The sequence below is a fragment of the Oncorhynchus clarkii genome, chromosome 22 (genome assembly GCF_045791955.1).
Source record: "Oncorhynchus clarkii lewisi isolate Uvic-CL-2024 chromosome 22, UVic_Ocla_1.0, whole genome shotgun sequence".
Classification (NCBI taxonomy): Eukaryota; Metazoa; Chordata; class Actinopteri; order Salmoniformes; family Salmonidae; genus Oncorhynchus; species Oncorhynchus clarkii.
Genome location: NC_092168.1, coordinates 29,682,362 through 29,698,959, shown reverse-complemented (window position 1 = coordinate 29,698,959; position 16,598 = coordinate 29,682,362). Strand labels below are relative to the sequence as shown.

Here is a 16,598-nt window from a genome sequence, read left to right as displayed (position 1 = left end):
TGATCTCCAACAGCTCCATGGAGTTCAGCAGGGCTTGCTGATAGCCATGGCTCTTCTGAGCTGAGCTTGCAGTAAAATGAAGCTTCCTTGAGTCATGCCACAAGTGTGAGGCACTCTGCTCATCTGTTCCAAAGCAGTCGACTGGATTAGAGTAGAGAATCTATATGAAGTTATTATATGGAGTTAGAAAGCATTGAACAGAAGAGACACACATCAGTTCAAATACATTAAAATGGTATAACCACAAATAAATATTCACATTTTACAAAATACTTTGAATCTGTGCTGCCCTGTGTAACCTGCGTTGTGATGCTACTGGCTGTGATATTATTGTCGGTTCAGCATTAACACACTTATAGAGAAGATTCCCCACAGGCAGATTCATGTGTTTCAGGATCCTATTCAATTCCTCCTGTGAGTGGAATGCAGGCGTGGGAGGCAGGGGTGAACATTCTGGATTCTTTTCTGCGTATTGGTCACTAGCCTTATGGTGTGTGAAGTCAATGCTGTTTAACCGCATTGGCTCAAGGTTCCTCCGAGTTCCTGCATTCCATTGTCGCTGCTCATCTTTGCAGGCTATGCCAGTTAGTCCACTGGACACTGCATTCTGCACCTGTGATAAACTTACCTTGCTATTGTTCCCAATGAGATGAGACCACATATGCTTACCATACTTTAGGCATTACCGCCAAACCACAAGGATATTTTAAGAACCTTATTCACCCAGAAAAACAACAACACTAAAGAAATGCCTGTGAGCCTGACATGTTTAAATCCATTGTATACCCGACTCCATAAACCTGCCTTGCTTCACCAACATGAGATTTGACAGGATACTTACAGATTCCCCGCACTAATACAGCAGTTCTGTTGATCCACAAATACATAACCAATACATCATGACATTCTCAATTCAGCTTTCATCCAACAAAATGTTTGGTCTAACTGCTATGTTAAATCAAATCAAATGTATTTATATAGCGCTTCTTACATCAGCTGATATCGCAAAGTGCTGTACAGAAACCCAGCCTAAAACCCCAAACAGCAAGCAATGCAGGTGTAGAAGCACGGTGGCTAGGAAAAACTCCCTAGAAAGGCCAAAACCTAGGAAGAAACCTAGAGAGAGAGGAACCAGGCTATGAGGGGTGGCCAGTCCTCTTCTGGCTGTGCAGGGTGGAAATTATAACAGAACATGGCCAAGGTGTTCAAATGTTCATAAATGACCAGCATGGTCAAATAATAATAATAATCACAGTAGTTGTCGAGGGTGCAACAGGTCAGCACCTCAGGAGTAAAAGTTAGTTGGCTTTTCATAGCTGATCATTGAGAGTATCTCTACCTCTCCTAGTGTCTCTAGAAACTTGAAAACAGCAGGTCTGGGACAGGTAGCACATCCGGTGAACAGGTCAGGGTTCCATAGCCGCAGGCAGAACAGTTGAAACTGGAGCAGCAGCACGGCCAGGTGGACTGGGGACAGCAAGGAGTCATCATGCCAGGTAGTCCTGAGGCATAGTCCTAGGGCTCAGGTCCTCCGAGAGAGAGAAAGAAAGAGAGAATTAGCGAGAGCATACTTAAATTCACACAGGACTAAAGACAGGATAAATACTCCAAATATAAGAGACTGACCCTAGCACCCCGACACATAAACTACTGCAGCATAAATACTGGAGGCTGAGACAGGAGGGGTCCGGAGACACTGTGGCCCCATCCGATGATACCCCCGGACAGGGCCAAACAGGCAGGATATAACCCCACCCACTTTGCCAAAGCACAGTCCCCACACCACAAGAGGGATATCTCCAACCACCAACTTACCATCCTGAGACAAGGCCGAGTATAGCCCACACAGATCTCCGCCACGGCACAACCCAATGTTAAGCCTGACTATTTTATCATTCTGTGTCTTGATAAGGCAGTATTGCGCACGTTCATCTATAAAAGGAACAAAGAAAATAAATGTACTTGAAAACATGCATGCTTGCCTGTGTCTGTATATGTACAGTAGTGACGATACTGTGCATTATACTAGTAGGCTATATTCACTATTCAACCATTGTACAACATAGTGTGTGCCACTGCTCTGCCCACTGGGGCGCTTCTCTCAATGAGACCCTATATTTTCATTCATTTCTCAGTGTGTATGTGTAACTGCCTGCTTGCATGCTCCTGAAGGTTACATGCATATATTTATAGTGTTGGATCAACACACACCTGGAACTGTTATGTGCACTTCTACCATGCTCCCTCCTTGTCCGTGTGGGTTTTCTGTGGGCTGTGTGTTGTGTGTGTGTAGGTGGAGTATGAGAAGAGGAAGAAGGCTGAGGGTAGGATGGTGAGAGCATACAGACAGCAGGTGATGGACATGCTCTTCTCCGCCTTCGAGGAACACCAGTACTACAACATCAAAGACCTGGTGGAGGTCGCCAAGCAACCTGTGGTTAGTGTCACACACACACATTCAGAAACCTGTCCGCTCTCCTGCATGATTGCATTACCATAGGTGAGTGTAAGCTGCGAGCTATTCTGCTCAGCTCTCAAGGATAGATTACACTCCACCACTGTAACCCTCATTCTCCAGGGTGCTTCACAAAGAGACCAGCATGTCCGAGTGGACTATAGTTACCTGAGGCCTGATTAGTCACACATAATAAGTAAGGCAGAATCCGAACACAGATCTATTATATTTGGAGAAGCGTCAACTGTTACCCACTACTGACATCTAGTGGACATTATCAACTACAACATTATTATTATTTTGTTCACCTTTATTTAACTAGGGGGCTAGTTGAGAACAAGTTCTCATTTACAACTGTGACCTGGCCAAGATAAAAGCAAAGCAGTTTGATACATACAACAACACAGAGTTGTTGGAATAAAGAAACATACAGTCAATAATACAGTAGAAAGAAAAGTCTATATATACATTGTGTGCAAATTAGGTAAGATTAAGGAGGTAAGGCAAAAAATAGGCCGTAGTGGCGAGGTAATTACGACATAGCAATTAAACACTGGAGTGACAGATGTGCAGAAGATGAATGTGCAAGTAGAGATACTGGGGTGCAAAATAAATACGGTATGGGGATGAGGTAGTTGGATGGGCTATTTACAGATAGGCTATGTACAGGTGCAATGATCTGTGAGCTGCTCTGACAGCTGGTGCTTGAAGTTAGTGATGGAGATAAGAATCTCCAGCTTCAGCGATTCTTGCAGTTCGTTCCAGTCATTGGCAGCAGAGAACTGGAAGGAAAGGCGGCCAAAGGAGGAATTGGCTTTGGGGGTGACCAGTGAAATACACCTGCTGCAGCGCGTGCTGCGGGTGAATGCTGATATGGTGTCCAGTGAACTAAGATAAGGAGGGGTTTTACCTAGCAAAGACTTGTAGATGACCTGGAGCCAGTGGATTTGGCGACGAGTATGAAGCGAGGGCCAGCCAACGAGAACATGGCTTTTGACACTAGAAGTAGACAAATGCTTCTTCTAGTTTTCAGAATAAGGGTGCAGGCAGTAGCTGTGTGAACATGGATACTGTAAAGAGTCCAGCCCTGAACTGCCTCTCTCCTATAGACATATGTAAAGGAGATCCAGATAAATGTGTTTCCTGTAGACCTACTTGAAGGAGATCCTGAGGGAGATAGGCGTGTACAATGCTAAAGGAACCCACAAGAGCACCTGGGAACTGAAGCCAGAGTACCACCACTACCAGGGAAGCGGGGAGATGAAGAGGGACGAGCCCAGAAAGGAACATCCTGTCTGGGATATAAATGCTCCCATCATGGTGGAGAGTTTGGGAGTCTTTCTGTTCTTTGACTGGTACCCAAAGTCACATGACCAGAGTGTCTGCTTGTTGTCAACCTGTTGGTAGGATGGTGTGGGGATCTTGAACTATGAACCATTTGCCTTAAAGCTACACTGGGTATTTTTGATGTGCTATTCTGATTTTATTTTTTCACCTTACTTAAGAGAAGCTGCAACTGTGCAATAAATAATTTATAAAGAACGCCTATAAAATAATGGAACTATTGGTATTTGCATTTTTGACATTTTCTTTCACTGAATATGTAGGCCTACTTACTTGCTACTTACTAAACATTTCAACAAAAAGGCCAATGGTATTAACATAAAATATCTTTCATGGATCCAATGATTCTATCATCTACATTTACATTTTAACAAATCAACACCACAACTGGAAATGTTTTACCCAGTGTTAGTTTAATTTTTCACAACTCAAATAAGCTATCCCACTACTTTTAGTAAGGGTGTCACATCTAATATAACTAACTGTAAACCAAGCAAATGGAGGAGTCACACCTGCTCCCGCTCTCCTTCGCTGCCCAGCACTACACACTCCTGCCACCATCATTAAGCACACCTGTTTCCCTCGTCACGTGCATCAGCAATTCATTGGACTCACCTGCTCTCATTACCTCCCCTTTATCGGTCTGTTCACCAGCTGTTCCCCACTTCAGCATTTATTGTCATGTCGTTTTGTTCCACCTGTTCTGACGCTGGTCCTGTCCTGGTCATTGGCCATTCATGAAATGTTCAACTCCAGGTACCTGTTTCTTATCTCCAGCGTAGGTTCTTACTGGAGGTCTGAGATTTAATCAATCAACAATAAATAACCAATGAATTAACTAATCAGTGGACTGAAGCATTGTCTTTGCAGAGATTAATAAAGCATCCCAGCAAACTGTGTGACATATTGAATGTCCCAGGTAGAAATGTAACATATTAGACCTGACACAATTCCTTATTCTGCATGACAGAGGCATTTCTGCTCTACTACCGTACAAACGTTTGGGGTCACTTAGAAACAGTGATTGCTGTTTTTGAAAGAAAAGCAATTTGTCCATTTAAAATAACATCAAATTGATCAGAAATACAGTGTTGACATTTAATGTTGTAAATGACTATTGTAGCTGGAAATGGATGATTTTTAACGGAATATCAACAGTGAAGAGGTGACTCCAGGATGCTGGCCTTCTACGCAGAGTTGCAAAGAAAAAGCCACATCTCAGACTGACCAATAAAAATAAAAAGTTAGTGTGTGTATGTATATATATATATATATTTACAGAATCAATACCAAAATACTGTCACAGCACCCCTTCAGTCAACCCCATATACATGACATGGTTTGGGCATCATACAGTGCCTTGCAAAAGTATTCACCCACCTTGGTATTTTTCCTATTTTGTTGCATTACAACCTGTAAATTACATGTATTTTATTTGGATTTCATGTAATGGACATACAAAATAGTCCAAATTGGTGAAGGGAAAAACAATAACTTGTTAAAGAACTACAGGAAAAGTGGTGCGTGCATATGTAACGGATGTGAAATAGCTAGCTAGTTAGCGGTGGTGTGCACTAAATAGCGTTTCAATCGGTGACGTCACTTGCTCTGAGACCTTGAAGTAGTGGTTCCCCTTGCTCTGCAAGGGCCGCGGCTTTTGTGGAGCGATGGGTAACGATGCTTCGTGGGTGACTGTTGTTGATGTGTGCAGAGTTCCTGGTTCGCGAGGGGACGGTCTAAAGTTATACTGTTACACATATGTATTCACCCCCTTTGCTATGAAGCCCCTAAATAATACCTGGTGCAACCAATTACCTTCAGAAGTCACATCATTAGTTAAATAAAGTCCACCTGTGTGCAATCTAAGTGTAACATGATCTAAGTATATATACACCTGTTCTGAAAGGCCCCAGAGTCTGCAGCACCACCAAGCACCATTTTTCCTATTTTGTTGCATTACAACCTGTAAATTACATTTATTTTATTTGGATTTCATGCAAAATAGTCCAAATTGGTGAAGTGAAAAACAGGTGTATATATACACTTAGATCACCAAGCACCATGAAGACCAAGGAGCTCTCCAAACAGGTCAGGGACAAAGTTGTGGAGAAGTACAGATCAGGGTTGGGTTATAAAAAAATATCCAAAACTTTGAACATCCCATGGAGCACCATTAATTCCATTATTAAAAAATGGAAAGAATATGGCACCACAACAAACCTGCCAAGAGAGGGCCGCCCACCAAAACTCACAGACCAGGCAAAGGGGGCATTAATCAGAGAGGCAAAAAAGAGACCAAAGACAACCCTGAAGGAGCTGCAAAGGTCCACAGCGGAGATTGGAGTATCTGTCCGTAGGACCACTTTAAGCCGTACACTCCACAAAGCTGGGCTTTATGGAAGAGTGGCCAGAAAAAAGCCATTGCTTAAAGAATAAAATAAGCAAACAAGTTTGGTGTTCGCCAAAAGGCATGTGGGAGACTCCCCAAACAAATGGAAGGTACTCTGGTTAGATGAGACAAAAATTGTGCTTTTTGGCCATCAAGGAAAACGCTATGTCTGGTGCAAAGACAACACATCTCATCACCTTGAGAACAACACCTCCACAGGGAAGCATGGTGATGGCAGCACCATGCTATGAGTATGTTTTTCATTGGGAGGGACTGGGAAACTGGCCAGAATTGAAGAAATGATGGATGGCGCTAAATACGGGGAAATTCTTGATGGAAACCTGTTTCAGTCTTCCAGAGATTTGAGACTGGGACGGAGGTTCACCTTCCAGCAGGACAATGACCCTAAGCATACTGCTAAAGCAACACTCAAGTGGTTTAACGGGAAAAATGTAAATGTCTTGGAATGGCCTAGTCAAAGCCCAGACCTCAATCTAAGTGAGAATCTGTGGTATGACTTAAATACTGCTGTACACCAGCGGAACCCATCCAACTTGAAGGAGTTGGAGCAGTTTTGCCTTGAAGTTTGGGCAAAACTCCCATGGGCTAGATGTGCCACGCTTAGAGACAAACCCCAAGAGATTCGCAGCTATAATTGCTGCAAAAGGTGGCTCTACAAAGTATTGACTTTGGGGGGGTGAATAGTTAAGCACGCTAAAGTTCTTTTTTTTGGTCTTATTTCTTGTTTGTTTCACAAAAAATATTTTGCATCTTCAAAGTGTTAGGCACGTTGTGTAAATCAAATGATACAACCCTGCCCAAAAAATCTATTTGAATTCCAGGTTGTAAGGCAACAAAATAGGAAAAATGACAAGAGGGTGAATACTTTCGCAAGCCATTGTATAATACTTTAAACCACTGGTTGGTCAGTAGTCGTGGGTCAGGTGAGATGCAGCTAAGCAGCCAATAGAGGCAAAGTTCTTACACGGAACCCAAACCGGCTGCGTGCGTGCGCCATTGTGCATAAATCTATTTTGTCCCCCTACACCAAACACGTTCACAACACGCAGGTTAAAATATCAAAATATACTGAACCAATGACATTAATTTGGGGACAGGTCAAAAAGCATTAAAAATGTATGGCAATTTAGCTAGTTAGCTTGCACTTACTAGCTAATTTGTCCTATTTAGCTAGCTTGCTGTTGCTAGCTAATTTGTCCTGGGATATAAACATTGAGTTGTTATTTCACCTGAAATGCACAAGCTCCTCTACTCTGCTAATTAATCCACACATAAAACGAATTGTTTCTAGTCATCTTTCCTCCTTCCAGGCTTTTTCATCTTTGAACATATATGGTGATTGGCATCTACACTTTCATAGTATTACCACGACAACCGGAAAAACATTTAGACTTTCAATCACCCACGTGGGTATAACCAATGAGGAGATGGCACGTGGGTACCTGCTTCTATAAACCGATGGGAGAGGCAGGACTTTCAGCGTGATCTGCATCAGAAATAGAAAGGACTTCTATTTTAGCCGTTGGCAATGCAGACACTCGTTGGCACGCGCGAGCAGTGTGGGTGCAATAATTGAACAACATGGATTTCTAAATATATTTTGCGACGCTCGAGGAAACGCGTCCGGTCTGGTCAGTATGTTAGACCAGAGTGTTACTGCGAGAGAGAAAAAGAACAGTGGTTATAACACGAGTAGACTGGTTATAAGTTATAACATAAGTAGACTGGGCTAAAGGGACTAATTTCTCGGTCTCCAGGCCGTCGTTGAAGAATGAAGGAAGGAAGGAAGTGATGCCGTCCTCACGGAAGTCCAGCAGACCAATCATACCATCTGGGTTCATACACCTGTAAAGAACTAGGAGGGAGAGTGAGTGTAAGTGGATGAAGACATTTGGTCATTGTAACTCCACACGTTACTTCTTGTTAAGATATTTGATCAAGGTTTAAGATACATGATTGAATAATTCTACTCAGAAACTTAACCATTAGGGATTAGATGTTATGTAGCATGAACAAGGAGTAATTCAAAATAATAAACACCGCTCCAACTAGGTTGGAGTGGGGAAGAGAGGAATGCATGTGTGTGTCTAAAGTAAGCAAAGAGGGTCCTTAACCTATGTTTGAACCTACCCGGCTAAAACTCTGCGGAGATAGAATAAGACAGCGAGAGCCCCTCCAGGTTTTCCGTATCTGAGGGGGACCGGAACTGTCTGCTAAGTGGTAATAAACTGTGGTGAGACTTCAGGAGATAATCTAGATATATTGTGTGTCATGTATGTGCGCTAGTGAGTTGGAATGAACTTTTGACGCTGCTTTGTCCTGGTTCGAGAGGAGGAGGGACATTTTAAAACCTATGACGTCATATGTCATATATAAACTGATGTACATGGTACTATGATCAGCTCTCTCGAGAATAAATGCTATTGGCTAATTTTGGTAGATTGGTCTCTGTCCATTTTATGCAAATAAGGATCTTACAAATTCTTTGAAACAGACAGTGATTTAAATTGGTTAATGAACACATAGGAATTGTTATAATCCTTTAACACTTCTCCAATTTTTTATTTAAAAAAAACTACATTTTTTAAGCAAGCTCATAACTGTTGAATTTCGTAGGCCTGAAACTCCATTCCTCCAAAGGTGTCATCACAGCTTGACTGAGCACAAATAGTTGTGATGTGAGGAATGTATGCGTAGCTGAATTTGCTGTAGGCAGTAGTAGATGTATAACTAGTAGTTACCTGGTAGTTCTTCATGTTGCCCATGATCTTCTTGATCTCCTCCTGAGCTCCAGCCATGAAGGGCTTCACTCTGTCTGGGTTGTTCTCCTCCAGCTTAGCCTTGATCCTGCACACACCTTCAACTGCTTTTCATTTCAAATAAGGACATTTTAATCTACATAAGTACAGTCACAGTTGTGAGGGGCATACAGGGAGACTGATGGGTTTTGCCTGTATCAGTCCTAGCACACACAACACATGCGCAGACACCCGTCACTAAAACACTCACGCCTTCATTAAGGTAAAACAGCTTGGGAAATTCCAGAAAATGATGTCATGGCATCATTAGAAGCTTCTGATAGGCTAATTGACACAATTTGAGTCAATTGGAGGTGTACCTGTGGATGTATTTCAAGGCCTATCTTCAAACTCAGTGCCTCATTGCTTGACATCATGGGAAAATCAAGAGAAATCAACCAAGACCTCAGAAAATAAATTGTAGACCTCCGCAAGTCTGCTTCATCCTTGGGAGCAATTTCCAAATGCCTGAAGGTACCACGTTCATCTCTACAAACAATAGTACACAAGTATAAACAACATGGGACCACGCAGCCATCATAACGCTCAGGAAGGAGACGCAGTCTGTCTCCTAGAGATGAACGTACTTTGGTGCGAAAAGTACAATCAATCCCAGAACAACAGCAGAGGACCTTGTGAAGATGCTGGAGAAAACGGGTACAAAAGTATCTATATCCACAGTAAAACGAGTCCTATATCGACATAACCGCTCAGCAAGGAAGAAGCCCCTGTTCCAAAACCGCCATAAAAAAGCCAGACTACGGTTTGCACATGAGGACAAAGATCGTACTTTTTGGAGAAATGTCCTCTGGTCTGATGAAACAAAAATATAACTGTTTGGCCCTAATGACCATTGTTATGTTAGGAGGAAAAAGGGGGAGACTTGCAAGCCGAAGAACACCATCCCAACCGTGAAGCACAGGGTTGGCAGCATCATGTTGTTGGGGTGCTTTGCTGGAGGAGGGACTGGTGCACTTCACAAAATAGATGACATCATGAGGCAGGAAAATTATGTGGATATATTGAAGCAACATCTCAAGACATCAGTCAGGAAGTTAAAGCTTGGTCGCAAATGGGTCTTCCAAATTGACAATGACCCCAAGCATACTTCCAAAGTTGTGGCAAAATGGCTTAAGGACAACAAAGTCAAGTTATTGGAGTGGCCATGACAAAGCCCTGATCTCAATCCCATAGAACATTTGTGGGCAGACCTGAAAAAGTGTGTGTGAGCAAGGAGGCCTACAAACCTGGCTCAGTTACACCAGCTCTGTCAGGAGGAATGGGCCAAAATTCACCCAACTTATTGTGGGAAGCTTGTGGAAGGTTACCTGAAACATTTGACCCGAATTAAACAATTTAAAGGCAATGCTACCAAATACTAATTGAGTGTATGTAAACTTCTGACCCACTGGGAATGTGATAATAAAAGCAGAAATTAATCATTTTCTCTACTATTATTCTGACATTTCACATTCTTAAAATATAGTGGTGATCCTAACTGACCTAAGACAGGGAATTTTTACTTGGATTAAATTTCAGGAATTGTGAAAAACTGAGTTTAAATGTATTTGGCTAAGGTGTATGTAATCTTCCGACTTCATCTGTATCTCAGCTTGGTTTCCATTTTCTTGTTTGGCACAGACCTTAGGGCATAGAATCTGTGGTGTATCCATAGCAATGATACAAAAAGAAACAGAGACGCACACTCCAGGTGCATGTCTCATGGTGCTTTTAGTAATACACTCCAAATGCACATCTAATGAACCTCACGGGACTAGGTAATGGCTTCCCTATGCTAATGACCTATTGATTATTGGTTTCCCTTAGCGTAATGACCCAGACACATATGCCTTCCCTTAACCTGATGACCTATTGATTAATGGCTTCAGAGTGTGCGTCTAATGGCCCAGACACATATGGCTTGTATTGATTCTGCTTACTACTCTAAGATGTATAATGTGCACATATGTACTGGAAAATTCCCAATAGTACCGATTCCATACCAATATTCTCCTAGCCATAACTACAAAACGTTGTTTGATATTCATGCGCTTCCTTCAAATGCAAGCGTTCAATGCATTCAACTGAAATGTGTCTTCCGCATTAAACCCAACCCCTCTGAATTAGAGAAGTGCGGGAGGCTGCCATAATCGACATCCCCACGTCTTCGGTGCCCAAGGAAAGTTTAGGCCAGGCTGTCAGCCTTTTTTGTGCATTCTGTCTTCAACTAGGCCTAACTCTATTGTTCAGTAAAAAAGCCAAAAACCCATAGGCTACCTCTTGAGTTTTTGTTCAGTTGTAGCACTGAACAAACATATATAAACGCAACTTGCAACAATTTAAAAGATTTTACTGAGTTTTACTGAATCTATGGATTTCACATGACTGGGAATACAGATTATGCATCTGTTGGTCACAGATACCTTGACAAAAAAGGGGTGAGGATCAGAAAACCAGTCAGTATCTGGTGGGACCACCATTTGCTTCATGCAAGGCGACACATCTCCTTTGCATAGAGTTGGTCAGGCTGTTGATTGTGGCCTGTGGAATATTGTCCCACTCATCTTCAATGGCTGTGCAAAGTTGCTGGATATTGGTGGGAACTGGAACACGCTGTCATACACATTGATCCAGAGCATCCCAAACATGCTCAATGGGTGACATGTCTGGTGAGAATGCAGGCCATGGAAGATTTAGTACATTTCCAGCTTTCAGGAATTGTGTACAGATCCTTGCGACATGGTCGCTGTGCATTATCATGCTGAAACATGAGGTGATGGCAACGGATGGATAGCACTACAATCGGCCTTAGGATCTCATCAGGGTATCTCTGTGCATTCAAATTGCCCTGGATAAAATGCAATTGTGTATGTTGTCCGTAGTTTTTACCTGCCCATACTGTAACCCCACTGCCACCCTTTGGCACTCTGTTCACAAGATTGACATCAGCAACAGCAAAAGGCCTCATTTCTAACAAGACACATGTCACAATCCCACAGCTGCCCAGTCTTTTTACCAAACTGTGCACCAATCCAAACCCACCTGAACGAATTGAAGTGGTTCAGATCAGTGCTGAAGGTTATTAAGTAACACGTTTTAGCCCTGTTGTACTGAAATAAAGAATACAATCTGATTAAAACCAGAATTCTGTTATTGATTTGTGTGTGTGTCATTGATGCAAACATATACTGTCTTTGTTTCAGATAATATCAGTCTGGAGGGCATAATGGTACAGAGAGCAGAGTGCAGACCTCACGTCAATGAAAACTACATGAAACTAAGGAAGTGAGTGAAACCAAATTCAATACAACTAAATATAATGAGGCGACTGTTTTAAAAAGCATCACTGATAGATACTGTAGGCTATTTCTCCTGGCTTCCTTTCTGAGTGAGTTTAGTAGATGTGGAGGAACAGTAGTCATATCCGAGAATACCTAATAATGGAATGAATGTATTCCATACTGTTTTATTGTAGCTGAGGTTGACAGGGATTGCTATAGTAACTGTTCTGTGTGTGCTATAGCAACTCTTCTCTCTCCTTGAGTGTTTGAGAACATGCATGCTTGCCTGTGTCTGTATAGTGACAGTACTGTGCATTATTACTAGTAGGCTATATTCACTATTCAACCATTGTACAACATAGAGTGTGCCATTGTGTCTTTATCACCTGCTCTGCCCAATGGGACGCTTCTCTCAAGGAGACCCTATATCTTCACTAATTTCTTTGCTTCTCTCAATGAGACACTATATCTTCATTAATTTCTCTGCTTCTCTCAAGGAGACCCTATATCTTCACTCATTTCTGTGCTTCTCTCAATGAGACGCTATATCTTCATTAATTTCTCTGCTTCTCTCAATCAGACCCTATATCTTCATTAGTTGATCTCCTTCTCCCAGAGGTGTTTGTAGTGGCGATTTTAGAATGTAAATCTTGGTGGGGCAGAAAAGTAAATAAATTGTATTAGTTGCATGCTAGCAAAGCCACAACACAACACATCACAACACTAAACAATACATTAATTACAGTATAAGGGTAACAAACGGTGCTCACAAACAGTTAGAGCCTACATAAAACTGTTCCAACAGCTGAGCTTTCTTTTCAGCACAATGGAGTGAATCCTTACCACCGCTACACCTGGGTATCAGCGGAGCCTTGTCTGGCAGCAAAACAATTCATTTAGCTTAATTTACTGCCTTTATTTTTGTCTCATAGACATATGTAAAGGAGATCCAGAGAGATGTGTTTTGTTTGTGTTTCCTGTAGACCTACTTGAAGGAGATCCTGAGGGAGATAGGCGTGTACAACGCTAAAGGAACCCACAAGAGCACCTGGGAACCACCACTACCAGGGAAGAGGGAGGAGATGAAGGGTGACTAGCCCAGAAAGGAGCATCCTGCCCAGGATATAAATGCTGACCCAAGGGCCTCCCATCATGGTGGAGAGTTGGGAGTCTTTCTGTTCTTTAACTGGTACCCAAAGTTACATGACCAGAGTGTCTGCTTGTTGTCAACCTGTTGGTAGGATGGTGTGGGGATCTTGCACCATGAACCATACTGTGTGAAGCACTTGCCTTAAAGCTACACTGTACTTTGGATGGGTTCTTTGGATTTTGTCTTTCACCTTACTTACAGAACCTGCAACTCTGCAATAATGAATTTATAAAGAATCCATAAAATAATGGAACGACTGGTATTTGCATATTTTCCATTTTCACTAAATATGCAGGACTACTTACTTGAGAACAAGCTCTAGAGATAAACTTTTCAACAAAAAGGCCATTGGTATTAACATAAAATATATTTTATGGATCCAATGATTGTATCTACGTTTTTAAACAAATCAACACCACAACTGGAAATGTTTTACCCAGTGTTAGTTTAATTTTTCACAACTCAAATCAGGAAGTCCTAAGCTATCCCACTACTTTTAGTAAGGGTGTCACATCTAATGTAACTGTAAACCAAGCAAATGGAGGCCTGAGAGTTAAATCCATCAACAATAAATAACCAATTAATGAATAACTAATCATTGGACTGAAACATTGTCTTCGCAGAGATAAACAAATCATCCCAGCAAACTGTGTGACATATTGAATTTGAAATGTAACATATTAAAGCTGACACAATTCCTTATTCTACATGATAGAAATATATATATGCCTCCATCTGAATGTTCTGATTGGGCCTTCCTGAATATACCAGTTTACCAGAACGCAATAGTCAGAGTTTAACACAGTAATCAGTAAGGTCAATTACAGAATCAACACCAAAATACTGTCACAGCACCCCTTCAGCCAACCCCATAGACATGACATGGTTTGGGCATCTTATAATACTTTAAAGTAATACTTCCATTCCAATCAGATATAATATAACAATTGTAACTAAATGCTTTCAATCCAAATGTAATGCAGAGCAGTCGTCTCGTTGGTTGGTGGTCGTGGGTCAGGTGAGATGCAGCTGAGCAGCCAATAGAAACAGAGTTAGTCCAGTGTTACTGTGAAAGAGAGGAGAGGAAGGTCAGTGGTTATAACACACGAGTAGACTGGTTATAAGTTATAACATAATCAGTGTGTTATTAGACATGAGTAGACTGGGATAAAGGGACTCACGCATTTCTCGATCTCCAGGCCGTCTTTGAAGAATGTCATGAAGGGAGTGATGCCGTCCTCACGGAAATCCAGCAGCCCAACCATACCATCTGGGTTCATTGACTCACCTGTAAAAAACTACAGTGGGAGGGGGAACAGAGAGAGGGTATGTAAGAAATTAGGTCAGTGAAACTACATCCATAAGATTCTTCTCCAATCTAGATCTTTTTAGTTTCATATTAGTAATAGTTTCTGGACCTTCAATCATCACAGCTTGACTGAGCACAAATAGTTGATGTGATGTGAGGAATGTATGTGTAGCTGAATTTACTGTAGGCAGTAGTAGATGTAACTAGTAGTTACCTGGTAGTTCTTCATGTTGCCCATGATCTTCTTGATCTCCTCCTGAGCTCCAGCCATGAAGGGCTTCACTCTGTCTGGGTTGTTCTCCTCCAGCTTAGCCTTGATCCTGCAGACACCCCCACACACCTTCAACTGCTTTTCATTTCAAATAAGGACATTTTCATCTACATAAGTACAGTCACAGTTGTGAGGGGCATACAGGGAGACTGATGGGTTTTGCCTGTATCAGTCCTAGCCCAAACATGCGCAGACACCCGTCACTAAAACACTCACGCCTTCATGTAGTCCTTGATGTAGCCCTTGTATGAGTCCTTGGTGAAGGATGTCTCCTGCAGTTTGTGGTTGAGGACAATGTCCACTCCACTGACTGTGCTGGACTCGCAGCCGTCATCCTGCACCTCCGCCGATGCATTTGCCCCCAACAGACAGTCATCGATATTCTCCGTTCTACTAACCATCTGAGGGGAGGAGGGGGAATATCAGAGGAAGGAGAGTGAGTGCTGAATCACTCAGTGGTTGGGTCCCATTACTGTCAAACACCTTATTATATTTCAGGACCATCTGATCGGACTTGTCTATGTAAACTCAGGCATAATTCAAAACTATGAGTTGAGATGATACCCAAGTCAATAAGTGGTTCCAAATCCTAATACACCTCACCTCCACAACTCAGAGAGCTTATACCTGCAGTGGAGACGCACCTTTCCCTCAACTTCCAATAACATCCCATTTGTTGATTCTTTGATCTTGTAAATGTCAGAGAACATTTCATCCCCTGCAATAAAACAGAATGAATAGAAACCACATTAATAGCTCACAGTCACAAGGTTACATTGTTGTCAGGTAGTTTGCCTTGGGCCTTCTACAGACTTCCCCAGGCCAGGTCCTGCTGCTGCCGGCTAACATAGCTGAGCTTGCCCACTAATCCTATTTGTTAGACGGCTGACAGACATGCTAGCTACTGCTGTGGTACTAGCAACATCTGCTAGGTTTACAATGCTAATATAACTGGATTAGAAGCATAACATTAAGATACTAGTATGTGTGCAAATGGTTAGTATGTGGATAATCGACGAATATACAGTTCAACCATTGAGTGATTGATAGCGTTTGCTGTTAGTTGACGGTCTTTTGTCAGCTGTCAAATCTGTCAGCGCGCGCATGGAACACAAGCAGCTGCAGGCTGACTAACTAACAAGGTCCACATATCCCATTACCGTAAACTGCACCTGTTTTGCATCGCGATAAGTAAATATTCTCCTTTGGTTACATTACCAAACATTCATTTTTTCTTGATTAAAATGTGTGTGAGATGTGGTGTAATAGTAAAACAGTTTATAGTAAACACATACACAGTTGAGGTTACGTGTGGCCCTGTGCAAGGCCTTAGCCTTTGATTTCACAACACCGGGAACCATTAAAGACCAACACACTTGATTCTGAATATAGATAGCATGACAACATAATTTTAAAAATATATACATTAATGGGCATACGAGATTTGTCATTACCAGTGATGATGTCCTTGTAGATGATCATTGTCGGATTGAAGTTTCGAATTCGACACAAAGACAACGGAGTACCCTCACCCTCACTGGCTTGACCAGAAAAGAGCGTCATGCATCCAACGCGGTCTA

General features: G+C 42.1%; 1 protein-coding gene across 2 annotated transcripts; it reads right to left on the bottom strand.

Moving 5' to 3' along the window:
* Window positions 1-13,189: 13,189 nt before the first annotated feature.
* Window positions 13,190-16,598, bottom strand: LOC139380193 (translationally-controlled tumor protein homolog). Of its 2 annotated transcripts, XR_011628430.1 has the most exons (7): window positions 16,473-16,598; window positions 15,663-15,736; window positions 15,235-15,419; window positions 14,962-15,067; window positions 14,620-14,736; window positions 14,031-14,504; window positions 13,190-13,628 (listed from the first exon to the last, which is right to left on the bottom strand). XR_011628430.1 is itself a non-coding variant. In XM_071122648.1 (6 exons), exons 1-6 carry the CDS (start codon window positions 16,579-16,581, stop codon window positions 14,502-14,504), a joined length of 594 nt encoding a protein of 197 aa, XP_070978749.1. In that variant the 5' UTR covers window positions 16,582-16,598; the 3' UTR covers window positions 13,865-14,501. The 2 variants fall into 2 exon arrangements, 1 of the variants encoding a protein (XP_070978749.1); XM_071122648.1 differs by lacking the exon at window positions 13,190-13,628 and having other exon boundaries at window positions 13,865-14,504.

Coding starts and splice junctions, on each gene's coding strand:
- LOC139380193 (XM_071122648.1), bottom strand. CDS start 16,581: ATGACGCTCTTTTCTGGTCAAGCCAGTGAGGGTGAGGGTACTCCGTTG. Junction 15,420..15,662: donor TATTGGAAGTTGAGGGAAAG/GTGCGTCTCCAC, acceptor TCCTCCCCTCAG/ATGGTTAGTAGAACGGAGAA. Junction 15,068..15,234: donor ATCAAGGACTACATGAAGGC/GTGAGTGTTTTA, acceptor GGGTGTCTGCAG/GATCAAGGCTAAGCTGGAGG.